The 18812-nt window shown below is 41.7% G+C and overlaps 1 protein-coding gene across 1 annotated transcript in view; it reads right to left on the bottom strand.

The window, feature by feature from the left end:
- Positions 1 to 18812, bottom strand: part of DIPK1C (divergent protein kinase domain 1C) — a 147851-nt gene that overhangs the window by 38703 nt on the left and 90336 nt on the right. Inside the window, exon 2 of the mRNA XM_073631250.1 lies at positions 17836 to 18513. Within this exon, the coding sequence (XP_073487351.1) occupies positions 17836 to 18513 (678 nt within the window). The remainder of the gene's footprint in view (positions 1 to 17835; positions 18514 to 18812) is intronic.

Genomic DNA, 18812 nt, shown 5'->3' with positions numbered 1-18812 from the left:
TTTTACAGCTGGTTATAAAGAACAAGTTAAAACTTGGACTAAGCTCAAACCAAACATCTGATCCCCAGCTGGAATTGCTTAGTCTTATGGTAGTTTCATCACATAAAATTAAGCTTGGAGTGATCCACACATTTTACAGGTTTTCGCAGGCTGTTATCAGAACTAAATATCCTTATAAAATTTGTATTTTTCTTAACATTTAAAACATTGGAATGTGTCCTATCATAATGATGTTTGGGTAGTAGACGAAGAAGGGCTAATATCGAATAAGTAGAGGGTTTACTTAACTGTATGAAAAACATTTTTATGGACCACTCAACCAGTCAGCCTCATAAAGTATAGTCTATAGTATATAATAGCCTTGTATTATATACAGGGCTTCTATTTATTACATATACAGGCTGTGCTTAATCCCCAACCCTGTGCTCCATGCTCACCTCTTAATTTACCCTGATGACTGTGTTTTATGTTTTTTTTTCACATATACTGATCTTTTCTGAAGTCTTCAGACCAGTCATGTGACGCCACGGGATCCTTTTCCTCTTTACCTCTTCTCCTGACTGGATAGTCTATACCGATTCTGAGAGCGGTGCTGATGTTTTGACATTAGCAGTGCTCTCTGCACCAGTACACTGTGAATGAACTGTGGACGTTAGTTTGGCACTCTCACTGGATTAAAATCATGTGAACATTCCGCGCACTACAAGTATCAATATGATCACAAACCGAGAAATTATTCAAAATGCTGCCAAACATCAAAGCTGCTTTCACCTCACTTCACATCATCAATATAACCATACAGATGTAGCGCAAATCATACGATAAGCAATCGAAAGAAAATAAATGTCCAAATAATTCCGTGGGGAAACAGTCCACCGCTAACATCTTATAAACACTTTCCACTTTGTGCTTCCAGTGTTGTCCTTGTTATACATGCAGCCAACCAGTGCAGTTTAAAAATGCTGACCTCATGGCGTTAAAACCCTAATATAATAACAAGGTTACAACAAGCATTTGTTATCCTTTCAGTATCTCCTCCGCTCCACCAAAGCACTCTCTTCCCCTGACAGCATCTTACTCACTTATTAAAAGCACTATCCGTGCTATGGTATACACATGTCAAGGTACAGAGGACACCAAACCGCGGTGTACATCATACCACAAAGACCATGCCATCCTCCGTAGCATGGCTCCATCCCTATACATGTTATGCCTGGAATATGGGCTTCCTCAGTAGGCGTTATAAACTAAATCTAAATTGCAAAGGAAGGATTTTATCATATTCAGGGACAAATCTGAAAATTAGGAAGGAAATGAAAAATCTAAAGGGTTAAATTCTATTATATAACAGCAGGAACTTCACACAGTTAATCTCTTCCCCATCTCTCTGCCATTGGGTACTCCTGGTTTATATAGAAGGAACTGCTATGTATAGCAAAGCAGTACTACTGTAGTTACTGGTCCAGCCATATGGAACACTACAAGGTACCTTTTTACTCTTGCTAGTCATACCATTTGTAATGTTAGCTTTATTGTCAAACTTCAAACTTAAAGTGGTTCTAAAGGCTCAAGGTTTTTTACCTTCATGCATTCTATGCATGAAGGTAAAAAAACCTTCTCTGTGCAGCAGCCCCCCCCCCCCCCCCCCCCAATACTTACCTAAACCCCAGTGATGTGCACGAAAGCTTCAGCTCTCCAGGGACTCTCCCTCTTCATTGACTGAGACAGCAGCGGGAGCCAATGGGAAGGAGGGGTGGGGATAAGCCACGGATCTGTGTGTGAATGGGAATGTAGAGCAGCAGCTCAGGAGCAAGCTGCTTGCTCTGGGGGTACTCGGCAGGAGGGGGTGGCCAGGAGAGCCCACGGGGGACCCGAGAAGAGGAGGATTGGGGCTACTCCTTGTGCAAAACCACTGCACAGAGCAGGTAATTATAACATGTTTGTTATTTAAAAAATAATAATAATTGCCTTTATTATCTGGGTAATTAAGGGGTTGCAAGTAAAGTCTTTGTATGCCACTTAGAGTATATTCACTTAAACGGTAGATGCAGGAGAGCATTCAGCAACCATCTATTTTCCATTAGACTGGGTTCACACTGTCTTCATATGCGGCTCACAGCAGGGGTCCAGTGCGTCCCCCTTCTCTGTTTCAGGGATGAATCAGGCCCAAATTTTCGCCTGAATTTGGACCTGAAACGGAGCCAAAGATGCACAGGACCCTTCTGCAACCCGCTCCGCAGCTGCCATGGAGATGAGCGAACTGGCTCCATTGAGAGTCGGTCACAATCTCCTGACATGCAAATTGGATTAGGGGAAAGCCACATCCAATTCGCAGTAGTGTGAACCCAGCCTTACTATCTAGGTTAAATATACCTGCCATGTAACCCCCCTAGCACTTAAAGAGGAACTGCAGTCTGCTCACATAATTTGTAATAAAAACATCTTTGCCATTCTGAAGCTTTCATCCAATCCCTTTGCATATTATTTTATATATACTGTGATTCTGTACTTGCCAAATATGCTGCAGAAATCTCCCTTCACGGAGTCTGGCTGCAACCATTTTAACTGTGGGTAGCTGAAGCTGCTGCCTGTTCACTTCATGGATTTACACAGACACACAGAGGCACACCTCCAGCTCTGCAGCCCTGCAGCTCTCATTGGCCCTCTAATGACTCACCCCCCCCCCCCTCCCTTCCTGGCAAACTCTCACAAGAGTGAGAGAGAGAGCTGTGCATGATGTCATAAGCCTAGACTAATGACCAGACAAGAAACAGGAAGTGGGCTGTATAAGGTATTTACTGGCAGAAAAAAAAAATGTTTTACTATCCAGAGTTAAAACAACAAGGGCAGAAGATTTAATAGATGGAAAGATGAAAAAATGACTGAAGATCCGCTTTAAGGAAAAATTAACTTAAAGCATATCTAAAACTTTTTAGAATGGGGAAGGGTTAGAATACCTGGCAGGTGTTTATTGTTGTCTGTGTTGCTGTGACCTGGGAAGATCCACCTTTTCTATTTGTCTTGATAATTATTATCATTGGAGCTGAAAGTGAGCAATTATCTAACATTTTGAGCTGCCACCACAACAGGAAGATAAAAAGTTTTGGGCTCAGATATACTTTTATTATTAAAAGTGTACTGACATGTATACTATCTAGTTTAATCCCAGCTGTGTGCAAATAAGGTTAACTCAGGCTGTTCTGTTAAGCCATAAAACACCTTGCAGGAAACCTTAAGCTGACTAAGGAAATAAAGCCATTTATCTCTGCCAAAAGTTACGCAGTTAGCTATTTTGTTTGGAGGCAGAATAGCAAACAATGTTTTCCTCCATAATAAAATGTAATGATAATATTCATTTGTGTACTGCATTGAGATAATGAAAACGACAAAACGCTTTGCAGAAGGAGAGGTCATAAGAAAAACCCGGTGTTCTGCATTGAGTGATTGAACACAAAAGCTCAGCACAATAACACAGAGCATTCTTTAAAGGGTGATCCTGTTATTTTGCAACTGAATGCACACTACAGAGGCTTGAACAGTGAGTTATAATACTGTTAACCTACAGAGAAAGAATGTTTTTTATAAAATTTTGTATTAATACGTTATATGCTGCGAGTTTACATACATACATATTATGCTTTGTTGAAAAGTGTTCACTGGACGTATCAGGAAGATAGGTGGCCTTTAGCCAACGTAACATAGACCACCCATACTGTATTCATTCCTGGCTGTACTGCTCTGTCAGTGGCATACTCAGATCGGTCGACTCTACACTACCCAGTACATTATATACTTCTCACTGCTCCACTCCGAGTGCTGTGCTGTACATCACATACCTCATACCACAAATCATTGCAGTATTGCCATATAGTACCTGGTGTTATTCATACCACCAAGCAATCCCACCATGTTCAATAAATGGGCATTTTTCCCAAGGTTTAATAAATAGGCAGGGCATGCATAACATCCTAACCAAAATTCTAGACTACAAACACTGTTCGTGTACCCTAGAGTACTTTATGCAGTTTCAAAGGATACTTCTGCCAGTTAAAGAGGAAGTAAACCCTGATGGGTTTTACTTCCTCTTTTCCCCCCGCAAAGTAAAAGCATAATGGGCTAGTATGCATTGCATACTAGCCCATTATGTTGCACTTACCTGTAAACGAAGCCCACGATGTCCCCGCTGTCCCCGCTGGTGGCCGCATCCATCTTCACCCCTCTTCCTTCTGGGGTCGTGGACTCTGGCTCTGTGACTGGCCGGAGACGCGTGACGTCACTCCCGCACGTGCGCGCGGGAGCCGCCAGTCACGGCACGTGCCCCTCCTTCAGTGCGCATGCGGGATTATGTCGGCGCAAGTGTATATGGTAAATATCTCCTAAACCATGCAGGTTTAGTAGATATTCCCAGTACCTACAGGTAAGCCTATAATAATAAAAGTGGTGTAACTATGTTTACAACCACTTTAGAACTATATCATACCAGTAAAGGATTTTAGTAGAAAACAAAATAGATCTAAGGGGTTATTTTAAAACCCACTCCAGCATAAACGGAAGGCCTGCGTGGGGTGGGAGTGGGGCTTAGGTGGAGTATAACTGGCGTTACACCAGGCAGGCTGGGTTAGATGGAGGTGGGAGGCCACAATAGGCAAAAATCATTTTTGGGTAGAGTTGGGTTTTAAAAAATGTTTGTCTCAGACACATTTTATTTATCCCTTTTCCCCCATATTGTTCTTAAATGATTTAATAAACATAGGAAAACATAACCCTACAAAAGGTGGCTTTAAAATTATTGGCTTTATAAAAGGGTACATATTTAACAGAATTAGAGAAGCATGTTATACACCATGCCAGTCATTAGAAACAAAAGGGGTACAGACAAAAACATGCTAATGATTAATAAAATTCTTCACGATCTCTCAATATTGGTGCCCGGAACTCACATTTTTTTCTGTACCTGTCTGGATTTTACCCAAGCCTATTGAGCTGCCAACCAGAGCCCCTTAGTACCCTTCAATAAGGTAAATATTCCAACTGTGTGATGAAGCTATATTTGGTTCCAGCACCTCAATTTCTCACAAAAGGACATTTCACCCGCTGCTATACCACCTTTACAAAGTATTCACCGAACCACCAGCACATCAGGAACAGTGTTGCCAGTAATCTTCTTATTTTATTACTCACTCACATTAAAATCTTCCACTAATGTAGGTGACTAATAAATAGAGAGAATTCTTGGCTACACTTTGCCCGTAATGCTGGTGGCTCTGAATTTCTAGACCATGCCAGCAGACACTGACGTACCCCTTCCTCCTTTCATGGCACTAGAACAAAACTGAGCTCATGATCACTGTTGTTAGAGAAATACAATTGTAGAATGTGGATAAGAAACCAAGAAATGAAGAGATGTGTTTGGATCTTTTGCAGTACTACTAGAAAAACGTATGTAGTCATTAATGTGTGAGCCAGTAAAACGTTGACCCTGGCACAACTTCTGAAAAGTTTGGAGTGCTGTTAAATTGATCCAACTACACTAGCTAGATTTGTATTAATGTAGCCAACAGAACACTGGTAGTTTAAATACAATCTTCATGTATTCATTTTACCATTGGAAAATGTCCAGGAGCTGCATTTATGTGTTTATAATCTCATTACTTAGGTAGACCTCCGTTAATATTAATGTAAGATGTTTGTAGAAATAAAGACTTTTGTGATCATTTTGCAGGGTCCATGGAGACAAGTTTTGAAGTTAAAGGGATTGTAAAGGCAGAAGGTTTTTTTATCTTAATGCATTGTATGCATTAAGATAAAAAAAAACCCTCTGTGTGCAGCAGCCCCCCTCAGCCCCCCTAATACTTACCTGAGTCCGTCATTATCCAACGATGTTGCAGGAGTGTCTAAGCTGCCCAGGACTCCCCTCCTTATTGGCTGAGACAGCAACGCGGAACGATTGGCTCCCGCTGCAATCAAAATCAATCAAAATCATTCAGCCAGGAGAGGAGAGAGAGAGGCCGGGTCATGGCTCCGTGTCTGAATGGACATGGAGCTGTAACTAGGCCCGGGTGCCCCCATAGCAAGCTGCTTGCTGTGGGAGCACTCAACAGGAGGGAGGGGCCAGGAACACCGTTGAGGGACCCGAGAAGAGGAGGATCTGGGCTTATCTGTGCAAAACTAACTGCACAGAGCAGGTAAGTATAACATGTTTGTTATTTAACCACTTAAGGATTGCCCACCGATATACTGCGGCAGGGCGTCTCTATTGTAGGAAACAATGTACCCGTGCGTCGTTTTGTGTAATAGATACCGTAGGGGCGTGCGCGGCACAGAGTGGGAGCCAATGCGCAAGTCCCGCGGCCGCTATGTTCGCCAGCCACCCGCAATCGCTCCACAGAGAGGCAGAATGGGGATCTGCCTATGTAAACAAGGCAGATCCCCATTCTGATAGGGGAGTACAGAGAGATCGTCTGTTCCAATAATCAGAAACAGCAATCTTTGAGTACTCCCTGTCAGTCCATACCCCATACAGTTAGAAAGCACTTCCCTAGGACACACTTAACACTTTGATCACCCCTGGTGTTAACCCCGTCCCTGCCAGTGTCATTTATACAGTAATCAGTGCATTTTTTTAGCACTCATCACTGTATTGGTGTCACTGGTCCCCAAAAAGTGGCACTTAGGGTTAAATTTGTCTGCTGCAATGTCACGGTCCCGCTAAAAATCACTTATTGCCGCCATTACCAGTAAAAAGGATTAAAAAAATTAAAAGTCCCTAAATCTATCCCCTTTATTGTAGACACTATAACTTTTGCGCAAACCAATCAATATACGCTTATTGGGATTTTTTTTACCAAAAATTTGTAGGAGAATACATATTGGCCTAAACTGATGAAGAAATTCATTTTTTTACATTTTTTTTTTAATATGTATTATAGCAAAAAGTAAAAAATATTGTTTTTTTTCAAAACTGTCGGTCTTTTTTTGTTTATAGCGCAAAAAATAAAAACCGCATCAAATCATTAAATACCACCAAAAGAAAGCTCTATTTGTGGGGAATAAAAGGCATCAGTTTTATTTGGGTACAATGTCGCACGCCTGCGCAGTTGTCGGTTAAAATAACACAGTGCTGTATCAAAAAAATGCCCTGGTCATTAAGGGGGTACATCCTTCCGGGGCTGAAGTGGTTAAAAAACTAAAACAAAACAAGACTTTACAATCACTTTTATTTTTTCTTAAGTACTTGCTATATTTTATTCTTTGCAGTAGTGGAACTACTGCATTACAGGGAGTACAGTCATGGCCAAACATATTGGCACCCCTGCATTTCTGTCAGAAAATGCACCACTTCGCTCGGAAAATTGTTGCAATTACAAATGTTTAGGCATTCTCATGTTTATTTCTATTGTTTGTATTGGTGGGGAACAAAAAAGTGGAGAAACTAAAAGCCAAATCTGACACATTCCACGCAAAACACCTAAAATGGACTGGACAAAATTATTGGCACCCGCAATGTAATATTTGGTAGCACACCCCTTGGAAAAAATAACTGAAATCAATCGCTTCCTGTAACCATCAATGAGTTTCTTACACCTCTCTAATGGAATTTTAGACCACTCTTATTTCGCCAACTGCTCCAGGTCTCTCAGATTGGAAGGGTTCCTTTTCCAAACTTCTGTTTTGAGATCTCTCCACAGATGCTCTATGGAATTTAGATTTGCACTCATTGCTGGCCAGTTCAGTACCCTCCAGTGCTTTGTCTTAAACCATTTCTGGGTACTTTTTGACGTGTGCTTTGGGTCATTGTCCTGCTGTAAGACCCATGGCCTCTGATGGAGACCCAACTTTCTGACACTAGGCCCTACATTGTACCCCAGAATTCTTTGGTAGTCTTCAGATTTCATAATGCCATGCACGCAGTCAAGACATCCAGTGCCTGAAGCAGCAAAGCACCCCCAAAACATCAGTGAACTTCCACCATGTTTGACTGTAGGAACTGTATTCTTTTCTTTAAAGGCCTCATTTCTTATTCTGAAAACAGTAGAATGATGGACTTTACCAAAAAGCTGTAATATTGCTTCGTCTGTCCACAGCACATCTTCCCAAAAGGATTTTGGCAAACTCTTTGATCAATTTTTCTCTTTCGTCCACGTCCAGGGAGATTAGCTACAGTGCCATGGGCTATAAACTTCTTGACAATGTTGCGCACAGTGGACACAGGAACATTAAGATCTCTGGAGATGGACTTGTAACCTTGAGATTGTCCCTGCTTGATGTTCTTCAATCCTCAGACAAGTCTTTGCTGCTCTTTCTCTTCTCCATGCCTTGTGTGGCACACAGAGATACACAACAGAAAGGTTGAGTCAATTTTTCACCATTTTAACTGGTTGGCGGTGTGATTTCTATATTGTGAGCACCTGTTAATTGATACAAGTGAGTTCAATTACCAATAACAGGAGCATCACAAACTTGGAATGCAATTATTTCTTACATTTCAGAAGTTTTGTCTAGTCCATTTTTGGAGTTTTTCGTGGAATGTGTCAGATTTGGCTTTTTGTTTCTACACTTTTTGTAGAATACAAAAAAAAAAGTAATAAACATGCGAATGCCTAAAAATTTGTAATTGGAACAATTTTCTGGGCGAACGGGTGCATTATCTGACAGAAATGCAGGGGTGCCAATATTTTTGGTCACGACTTTATAGCCATAATGACCTTCAAAGCTGGATGATGCCCAATGTACCAGCCTCACCTGCACTCCATTTTGTTTGTTCACTGTGGATTGTCTGACTATGAGCACATAGTGCTCAAATCAAGCCAAAAAATAAAAGTTGAAATTCATATACATGAGCAGTTTTGTGTGCCAAAAGACTGCCTAGGCCTTATTTTAGACTAATGCCAATAAACAACGTGGCTGCAAATGGATAAGGGCTTCCCTCTGCTCCCCCCCTCCAGTGAGCATGCTCAGAGACAGCACTGCAATAAAGCCCTGACTGGCTCAGCATTCTGCCTCACCCCCTCAAAGTCTCAGTGCTGTTGTTCACTGTATCACAGGAGGTGGCTATCCGGACAGATTTGGGTATTTATACACTTAAAAAAAAGTAAAACTAAATGTAATAGGTTTTTTAATGAATACATTAACTGTATTGGGTGTTTTATATCTACAGTGTCTCACAAAAGTGAGTACATCCCTCACATTTTTGTAAATATTTTATTATATCTTTTCATGTGACAACACTGAAGAAATGACACTTTGCTACAATGTAAAGTAATGAGTGTACAGCTTGTATAACAGTGTAAATTTGCTGCCCCCTCAAAATAACTCAACACACAGCCATTAATGTCTAAACCGCTAGCAACAAAAGTGAGTACACCCCTAAGTGAAAAAGTCCAAATTGGGCACAAATAGCCATTTTTCCTCCCCGGTGTCATGTGACTAGTGTTACAAGGTCTCAGGTGTGAATGGGGAGTGGGGAGCAGGTGTGTTAAATTTGATGTTATTGCTCTCACTCTCTCATACTGGTCACCGGAAGTTCAACATGGCACCTCATGGCAAAGAAATCTCTGAGGATCTGAAAAAAAGAATTGTTGCTCTACATAAAGATGGCCTAGGCTATAAGAAGATTGCCAAGACCCTGAAACTGAACTGCAGCATGGTGGCCAAGACCATACAGCGATTTAACAGGACAGGTTCCACTTAGAACAGGCCTCACCATGGCCGACCAAAGAAGTTGCATGTGCTCAGCGTCAAATCCTGAGGTTGTCTTTGGGAAATAGACGTATGAGTGCTGTCAGCATTGCTGCAGAGGTTGAAGGGGTGGGGGGCTAGCCTATCAATGCTCAGATCATACACTGCACACCACATCAAATTGGTCTGCATAGCTGTTGTCCCAGAAGGAAGCCTCTTCTAAAGATAATGCACAAGAAAGCCCACAGTTTGCTGAAGACAAGCAAACTAAGGGCGTGGATAACTGGAACCATGTCCTGTGATCTGATGAGACCAAGATAAACTTATTTGGTTCAGATTGTGTCAAGCATGTGTGGCGACAACGAGGTGAGGAGTACAAAGACAAGTGAGTCTTGCCTACAGTCATGCATGGTGGTGGGCGTGTCATGGTCTGGGGCTGCATAAGTGCTGCCAGCACTGGGGAGCTACAGTTCATTGAGGGAATCATGAATACCAACATTAACTGTGACATACTGAAGCAGAGCATGATCCCCTCCCTTTGGAGACTGGGCCACAGGGCAGTGTTCCAACATGATAATGACCCCAAACACACCTCCAAGACGACCACTGCCTTCCTAAAGAAGCTGAGAGTAAAGGTGATGGACTGGCTAAGCATGTCTCCAGACCTAAACCCTACTGAGCATCTGTGGGGCATCCTCAAACAGAAGGTGGAGGAGTGCAAGGTCTCTGACATCCACCAGCTCCGTGATGTCGTCATGGAGGAGTGGAGGAGGACTCCAACCTGTGAAGCTTTGGTGAACTCCATGCCCAAGGAGGCTAAGGCAGTGCTGGAAAATAATGGTGGCCACACAAAATATTGACACTTTGGGCCCAATTTGGACGTTTTCTCTTAGGGGTGTACTCATTTTTATTGCCAGCAGTTTAGACATTAATGGCTGTGTTGAGTTATTTATTAAGGGGACAGCAAATTTACACTGTTATACAAGCTGTACACTCACTACTTTACATTGTAGCAAAGTGTCATTTCTTCAGTGTTGTCACAAGAAAAGATATAATAAAATATTTACATAAATGTGAGGGTGTATTTACTTTTGTGAGATACTGTTTGTGTGTATATATATATATATATATATATATATATATATATATATATATATATACATACATACACTTTATATATGAGATTATGCCTACATGATTGACTCCCAACTTCTGCAGTTTTAGTTCAGAAGATGGCAAAACAAAAGAAACTTAAGAGCCACGATCAGTTCTGCCTTAGGGAAAAACAACATTATTGTGTGAGCACACAAAGGCAGTTGGATCATTTTTCTGGATTGGAATATTGCAGAATTATCTTTTACAACTATGAATACCATTAGTGGTAAGAAAATAATCCAATCATTTTTCAATTCCATTATTGATTTTGCCATTACCATCTAATAGGTTTGGGTAGGCTATTTGTCCTTTGCATTAATATACAACAATGACAAGTGCAGGGAATCCAGGTGCTCATATATCAGATTATTAAAAAAAATTATAGAACTTGTTTCCTAGAAGATAACATTCATTTACCAAACTTTTCCTTTATCTACAGCATTGCACAGTTGGCACCGTTTTAAAATATAAATATTAAAAATATTTTTTTACGGACACCTTGTTGCTTAGCTAATTTATGTAAATCTCTCATTATTGCTCTTCAATAGAAAATAATGCTCAAAATGAAAAATAACTCTCGAAAAGAAACATCACAAAATAATATTAGTAAATTATTTTAAAATCCAGAAAATGAGGAGATGTGTACATTTTGTTATTTAAAATCCAAGGACATTTCAAGGCACAAACATTTTCAGGGACACATTTTTGTATTACAGTTGTCCCTGGAGATCAGGAGAAGTCAACAAATTTGCAAAGAGTACATGAGAACATTTTGTTGCAAGGCAATTATGTGCAATGGAATACTAGCTACTTGTAGTTTCCTGGGACAATAAAAGTTAAAATAGAACTATAGGCAGAACTTTTTTTTATTTTGGATAGCGCAAGGGAGGATTATCACCCCCATCAGATTTTATTTGTCATCTGTGTCCCATTGTGGAGATTTACCTTCAACTTCCCATAGTCAAACAGGAAGTGAAGGGAAATCCTTGCAAATTAAGAGAACTCCTTGGGGACCCCCAGGCCACCAGAAGTAGTGTTCCCATTGAAAGATTTCCCCTCTATTACTTTTCTGGGGACAACCCAAAATTTGAGATTTTCTTTTACATTCACTTGCAATGATAATGGTAAATAGGACAAATAGAGAGGGTGAATCTCCCCAACTGGGGGAAACATACTACGGCAGAAACCTAATAGGTGTTCTAATTCCTCTCCACTCTATCCAAAACTAAAAAGAGTTTTGCCTTTAGTTGTACCGATTTAACATGACTGCACCAACAGCCTGAAATCCATAAATTAATCTTCTTTGAAGTCAAGTTCTGACCCTCCTGTTTGCATGTCACATTAGCAATATTTTGTCGGACCAACCAATGTTGTTCCCATGTCCACTATAGCCAAATGTCCTGTTCTTAGCTGACATAACGGGAACCTGGCATAATTTTTTGCTGCTCTAGTCCACCTTCCACCTTCAACAAGCTATGTATTCAGCGATGTCGGCACCCCACCCAATGTTTCCATCGGCTCTGCCACCGCCATTCATTGTAAGGTTCCCTACTGCACATTGGGGGGCCTCGGCTAGCTCCGGGCCGGAACTGCGTATGCTGAGCCGAGCCTCACAGCCATATTTTTTTACTGGCAGTCTTTTCCTGTCACTGGCATTTACTGACAGGAGAAAAGTGCCTGTTTTTACTGGCTGGCAGTAAAAATACTGACAGTTGGTAGTAAGGCATCTCTGAATATGTTTTGTTTCTTTTTTCGTTAACTTTTTTGTCTGAGTATAGATCTATGGGGTAATGATTAAGCGCTAACTTTAGCATGAAACGCGCCTACCTGTGTGTCCCCTGCTCCATCTGTGAACCACCTGTCATTTGGTCTCGAATAAAGAGGATTTTTTGGGAAGTGCAGCCATCCAGAATCTTTAATCTCATGATACAGAATGCGAGCTGAGCTAGCACCCGACTAGTATGTGTGGGGATTAGTTAGTGAGACATACTCACCTTAAAGTGGCTTTTTATCATTATAGATCTATTTGAAACCACTTACTGTTCACTGGCTCACCATCTCTGCTGGAAGCTCAATCAATTTATCATAATTAGATATGTAAATCCACTTCAGCCAGATTCCAGGAAACTCTTGACATGTTAGGTGGGTGACTAGGTCCATTTCTTGAAGTGTTACCTTTTTTTTACCTATGTGTCACCAGGCAGATCCAACCTTTCAAGGCAGGTTTGAATCTGTCTGGAGGCTGTGATGAAGCAGTTCCACTGAACTTAGTACGGCATGCTTACTCTATGGGATTGATTTATTAAAAGCAAATAGGGTATTCACTTTGCAAAGGAAGTTGCACTTTGCAAGGGAAATTTCCCTTGGCGAGTGTGGTGAAGTTTCACTTTGCAATGAATAGCCAATCACATGCAAGGGAAATAAAAAAAAAAAAACTATTTTTGCTTACACATGATTAGATGATGGAGAGCTTCATGTCAACCATTAAGCTCTGGGGTAAATGACCTTGCAATGTGAACAATCTATTTCATTTAGTAAGTCAGCACCTATGTGACAAACAGGAACCTACATAGGGTATGTCTGGGAATGCCTCTACTGTATTAGAATCAAAACAATGAGCAAAATAGTGAGCAATGGGAATGAGATAAACCTGTGCAATACCCTAAACAGACAACCCGTGTTCCCTGCAGATACAGTATTTCAAGGGTGACTGGACTGGATTGTACTTTAAAGAGTGGGGTAGAAGAAGGTTAGTGTACATGCAGGCAAACTTACTCCTTTATTGTGCAGTTAACACACTATAACAAATACTATACATACTATAACAAAGTATAATAAATACATCATTAACATAAAAGTATCTGTGTAAGGCTTTTAGTTTTAAATATATATATATATATATATGAATATATATATGGCATATTGGATATATTTGGCATATATATATAGCCATATATGGATATATATGGCATATTCAGAGTTATACTTACAACAGTTCTATCATTCTGGCAATCTGCATGTATTATTTTCTCTATCTTCTCAAAGGAAGGACTGGCTGTGCCTGTGTGCAGGGTATGATTGCATCTCTGCTCTGCCAGCGCTCAGTTTTATATATTATGGTTTCCTCTGCATGTTATATTATGGTAGAAATTCAGAACCAGTAAATCAAGTTTTTGCTCTCTTTTCTTTCAAGATTTTTATAAATCTTTAAATAGAAGACAGTTGGATACTTTTTACAGATCTCAACATCACATCATTCTTTATTCTCCTCTATCGTAATATGAAATTGTGAGAAGCAACCAACAGTGCTGATTTGATCATGAAGCCTTCCTGCCAATCACAGTTCTCCTGTTAACAAATGAAGTTCAGAACCACAAGTTTTCTGGATTGCAATGATGTGCTTACCCACCTTACCCTTGCTTGTACATGCCCCCAATCAAGACACCAGTTACAAAGTTCAGGTACGGACATGCTTTTGCCCTCTGTGCACCACTATCAGGCATTCCCTTATAATCAGCATACTGGCACCCAGCTACAGTTGAAGATCTCTGGATTACAAGCAAAGCGGTTCAGTACATTAACCCTTCCCGCCTACCTTAGTGTCCCTTTAAAGTGGTAGTGTCAGGAAAGGTTCCATCCGCTGGTAATATCTATCATTTGGCGTGCAGTACTGAGGTCCACCAGCAGGTGTCTCCTGGCAGTTTGGAAGGGGAGCTTTTCCCTGCTGGTGTTATGTCATCTTTGGGCTGCAGTACTGTCGTCCACCAGCAGATGGATCCTGGCAGTGTGGAGCAGACAGCACCTCCTGCAATCAGGTGTCACCTGAGGCTATTGCAGGTGTGCATATAAATACCCTGCAAGCATTCACATGCTTGCCCTGGTATCTTCCTTGTGCCCTGATCCGTACCTGCGACCTCTGAACCTGAGCCTGTACCCAATCCCATCCTGATCCTGTCCCTCCTGTTATCTTGCATTCCTGCCCTGCAGCCTGATCCTTCCCTTATATTGTATATAGTTATTGTTGTGGGTCACTGTTTGGTTGGTTGTTCACTATTGTATTTGGAGTGTTTACTTGTTCAATACTTACTTGTTTAAACTTTATATTATTCAGCTTACATGCATTTTGGTTTCCTCTTTGCAGTCCACACAGTCTGGTCACACCTGTTCATGACAGGTAGTAAACCCATCGTGTGCTATTTCGACCATATCAAGCTTTCCTACCTTGTGAACTAGTTGCTCTGTGTAAAACGCTTCCTACCTTATCCCTTTCTGTGTAATCTGTCCTTTTCTTTTCAATGGCGCAGTTAGTTCCATTTTTCCGGCAGACTCTTCTTGCCGAAAAATTGGTGTTTACATGCCAGGGCTGTGTCATTTCCTTTGTGTGACGTCAGCTCCGAGATCCCTGGAGACTGTTTGCCATTCATAATAAGCTAAGCCTTTACCAGGCAGCGAGCGTGCGAGATTAGGAACATGGAAAGGGAGTAAGGGCGTAAGGGAGTAAGTAATAACAGTATTGAACACAGAAGACAGAAGTCAGCATGGCGGCGTCTGCAGAGGAAAAAGAGTTTTATCAAACACAAAGTTTTTACAAGTAAGAAGCCTTCATATTTATTTCCTATGCGGCGCTTTGATTTAAAGTAACTTTACCTCTTGAGATCCGAGCTATAACTGAATGACGGCTACAGCGCGGACTTGCTTTGCCGGGACTACGTCCATTGATGTCGTCCTGTGCACGAGCGGCCTGCGCGCCCCCTGCAGGGCGCGCGCGGTGCGCTCTGTGATCAGCGAGTCTATGAGACTCGCCTGATCACAGATCGGAGTAAGGGGTCGATCCCGACCCCTTAACACATGATCAGCTGTCAGCCAATGACAGCTGATCATGTGATGTCAACAGAGCCGGTAATCGGCTATTTTTTCTCCTCGCGCTGACAACGTGAGCAGGAAAAAAAAGCCGATCACTGTCGGCCGTGAGAGGGACATCAGTCCCGATCACGGAGATCTGCTGCCAGATCACCAGTGCCCACCTGTGCCCCCTGCCAGTGCCACCTAGCAATAGGCAGCAGTGCCGCCTACCAGTGGCCACCAGCGCCACCCATCAGTGCCCACAGTGCCACCCATCAGTACCCACAGTGCCACCTATCAGTGCCCACAATCAGTGCCTCAACAACAGTGCTGCACATCAGTGCCACCTATCAGTGCCCATCAGTGTCACTTACCAGTGCCCATCAGTGCCACCCATCAGTGCCGTCCATCAGTGCCCATCAGTGCCGCCCATCAGTGCTACCTATCAGTGGTACCTATCAGTGCCCATTCATGCCACCCATCCGTGCCACCCATCAGGGCCTATCAGTGGCCATCAGTGCCGCCTTATCTGTGCCCATCAGTACCGCCTTATCTTTCCCCATCAGTGCCGCCTTATCTGTGCCTAACAGTGCCGCCTTAACTGTGCCTATCCTTGCCCATCAGTTCAGCCTATCAGTGCCCACCAGTGCCACCTCATCAGCGCATATCAATGAAGGAGAAAAATTACCTGTTTACAAACTTTTATAACAAACTATGAAACATGATTTTTTTTTTTTTTCAAAATTTTCCATCTTTTTTTGTTTGTTTAGCAAAAAATAAAAATCCCAGCTGTGATTAAATACCACCAAAAGAAAGCTCTATTTGTGGGAAAAAAATGATAAAAATTTCATTTGGGTACAGTGTTGTATGACCGGGAAATTGTCATTCAAAATGCGTCAGTGCTGAAAGCTGAAAATTGGCCTGAGCAGGAGGGGGGTTTAAGTGCCCAGTAAGCAAGTGGTTAATGAACTTATATGTAATGTAAAATGTATTTTTCGGGTAGAAGTATGAGAGTTTACTACCGCTTTAAATGGGCTATTATGCTCAGGGGGCTGGAAGGTCTGCTTAATCATATGACCACTGTGATTGCCTGTCACGGTGGTCACATGATCAAGAGCCAGTCCTGCTGGTTCTCGATCACTAGTACAGACCAAGAGCTTGATAGCTTGGTCTCTGTGCTGGTAGCTCTCAGTGATTGTGCTTAAAGCACAGAAACCCATGCCACTCATAGACGCACGTGTGGAGTGTGGGTATTAAAGCCCACCTCCTTACCTCCACACATATGCCTTACGTGGGTGGCAAGAGGTTAAACCATTACACCAGCTTCACCCTGATCCAGGGGTTTTCTGAGCTCAAAGTTATCGATAAGACCCCTTTAAGATCTCACATAGCCTAGCGTGGCCTATGCACATTTGTTGGCCATAAGATGTTCCTGCTCCTTTTTGGGTGACAAGCTTTGCCATTTGGCTGTCATTCTTGGTGCATTTGGCCATCATTTCAGCGCAATTCTGTTGTCCACAATTTTGGCAAGTGTAAATGGGGCCTAAGAGTCCTTTCACACCGTATTGCACATAAAAACCCACTGCAAAACATAGAAAATGCATGTATATTGATATGTATTATTAACATGCATCTTTTGCACATTTCGGTACATTTTTATGCTTGTTGGCATGTGTTTTCTTTTCATCCCGCAACAGTGGGAGTCATTGGCTCCTGCTGCTGTCAGTCAAATCCTGTGTGGAGGGAGTGGGGGCAAGGCTGAGATGCGCTATATGTGTCTGTAGATTCACACAGCTCGGCTCGGGAATGTGTTCTCACAAGGTTTACTATGGGCGCACACACAGGAGAGGAGAACACTGACGGGGGACTCCAGAAGAAGAGGTAAGGGACCACTACAACCATTTAAGGGTAAACTTTACGAATTTTGGTTTCTTAGATTTAGGACAATATACAGAACAAATAAGCAAGTTAACAAACCTATATAATGTGCTGACAAAGTTATAGACAATGTTACCACTGTAAATATGTATACTTTAATGTGTTGCTTTGTCATAAAAAACAGCGGTTATGTACGTTTTTGCGTAGTACATTTTCAGATGAGTGCGTGTGTATGAAATAACTGTTGTTTTGAGTTCCTTTATAACAACAAAGTAAACTTACAGTAAGATCACTTCTAATGGCAAAGTTCTCCGGTTTGACATCACAAAGGTGGAGCCGATGAGAAAACTCTGTGTCAAACTGATGGACCATATCTAAGAAACTGATGGCAATATCAAGGAGAGCGTTCATCTTTTCCTCACCTGTTTTGCACTGACCAACCACTTCTTCTAAGGAGAAGAGATTTTGTTTCCAAGAGTGTCCAGCACTCAGAAATTCAACTGCATAGAAGTGGCCACAGGTTCCAATGACCTGTAGGACATGTCTACTAAAGTCTTGTAACAAGTTAAAGAGCAGGTACTCTTCTTGTTGAAATAAAGACCACATACTGGCAAGCTCCACTTTCCAGTTCTGATTCTTCTTCTTTTCTGTCCAAATGGGCATTATAGTATTGTTTGGTAAATCCAAACCCAGAACATTTTTAATTTCCACAGCTACCATCACCAGCAAATCAGTGTCTGATATACTCTGAGGATCTGGCCGATTTGATAAGTCAGGAGCCTGGAACTTAGAAAAGGCATCATTTTTGGACTTTAAAATGATTGAATTGCCTTGCCAGTCTGCATGTATGACCTTTTTCCCTCGGTGGTAGTATAGACAGTGTTTATAAATCAACTTCTTCGTCACACACAGATCTTCACAAAGGTCTCCAGTCACAGCTCCATTAGCGTAATCATAACACTAGAGGAAGAAAGAGATATGCTATGTTTTAGTAAGCATATATAATTAGCGTATTACAGAGAAATAAAATCTTTTTAAAAGCAAGAAATCAATAGGCATGTGCAAATATAGCCTGCTTTATAGGGCACTCCTGTTCCCCTGAAGGAAGACATTTTAGTGCTTGTCTCAATAATTCTAGCCTGTGTCTTCCTGCTGTAGCTAAGAGGGTAGGTTGCCTCATTCTGACTCATATAGAATGATATCCCCAATGGGGAAAGCCCACTCTGCAGCAGGGAGACACAACTCACATGTTGGCCATC

This window comes from Aquarana catesbeiana, linkage group LG05 (assembly GCF_042186555.1).
Source record: "Aquarana catesbeiana isolate 2022-GZ linkage group LG05, ASM4218655v1, whole genome shotgun sequence".
In the NCBI taxonomy this organism is placed as follows: domain Eukaryota; kingdom Metazoa; phylum Chordata; class Amphibia; order Anura; family Ranidae; genus Aquarana; species Aquarana catesbeiana.
This window is presented reverse-complemented; position numbering and strand designations above follow the sequence as displayed.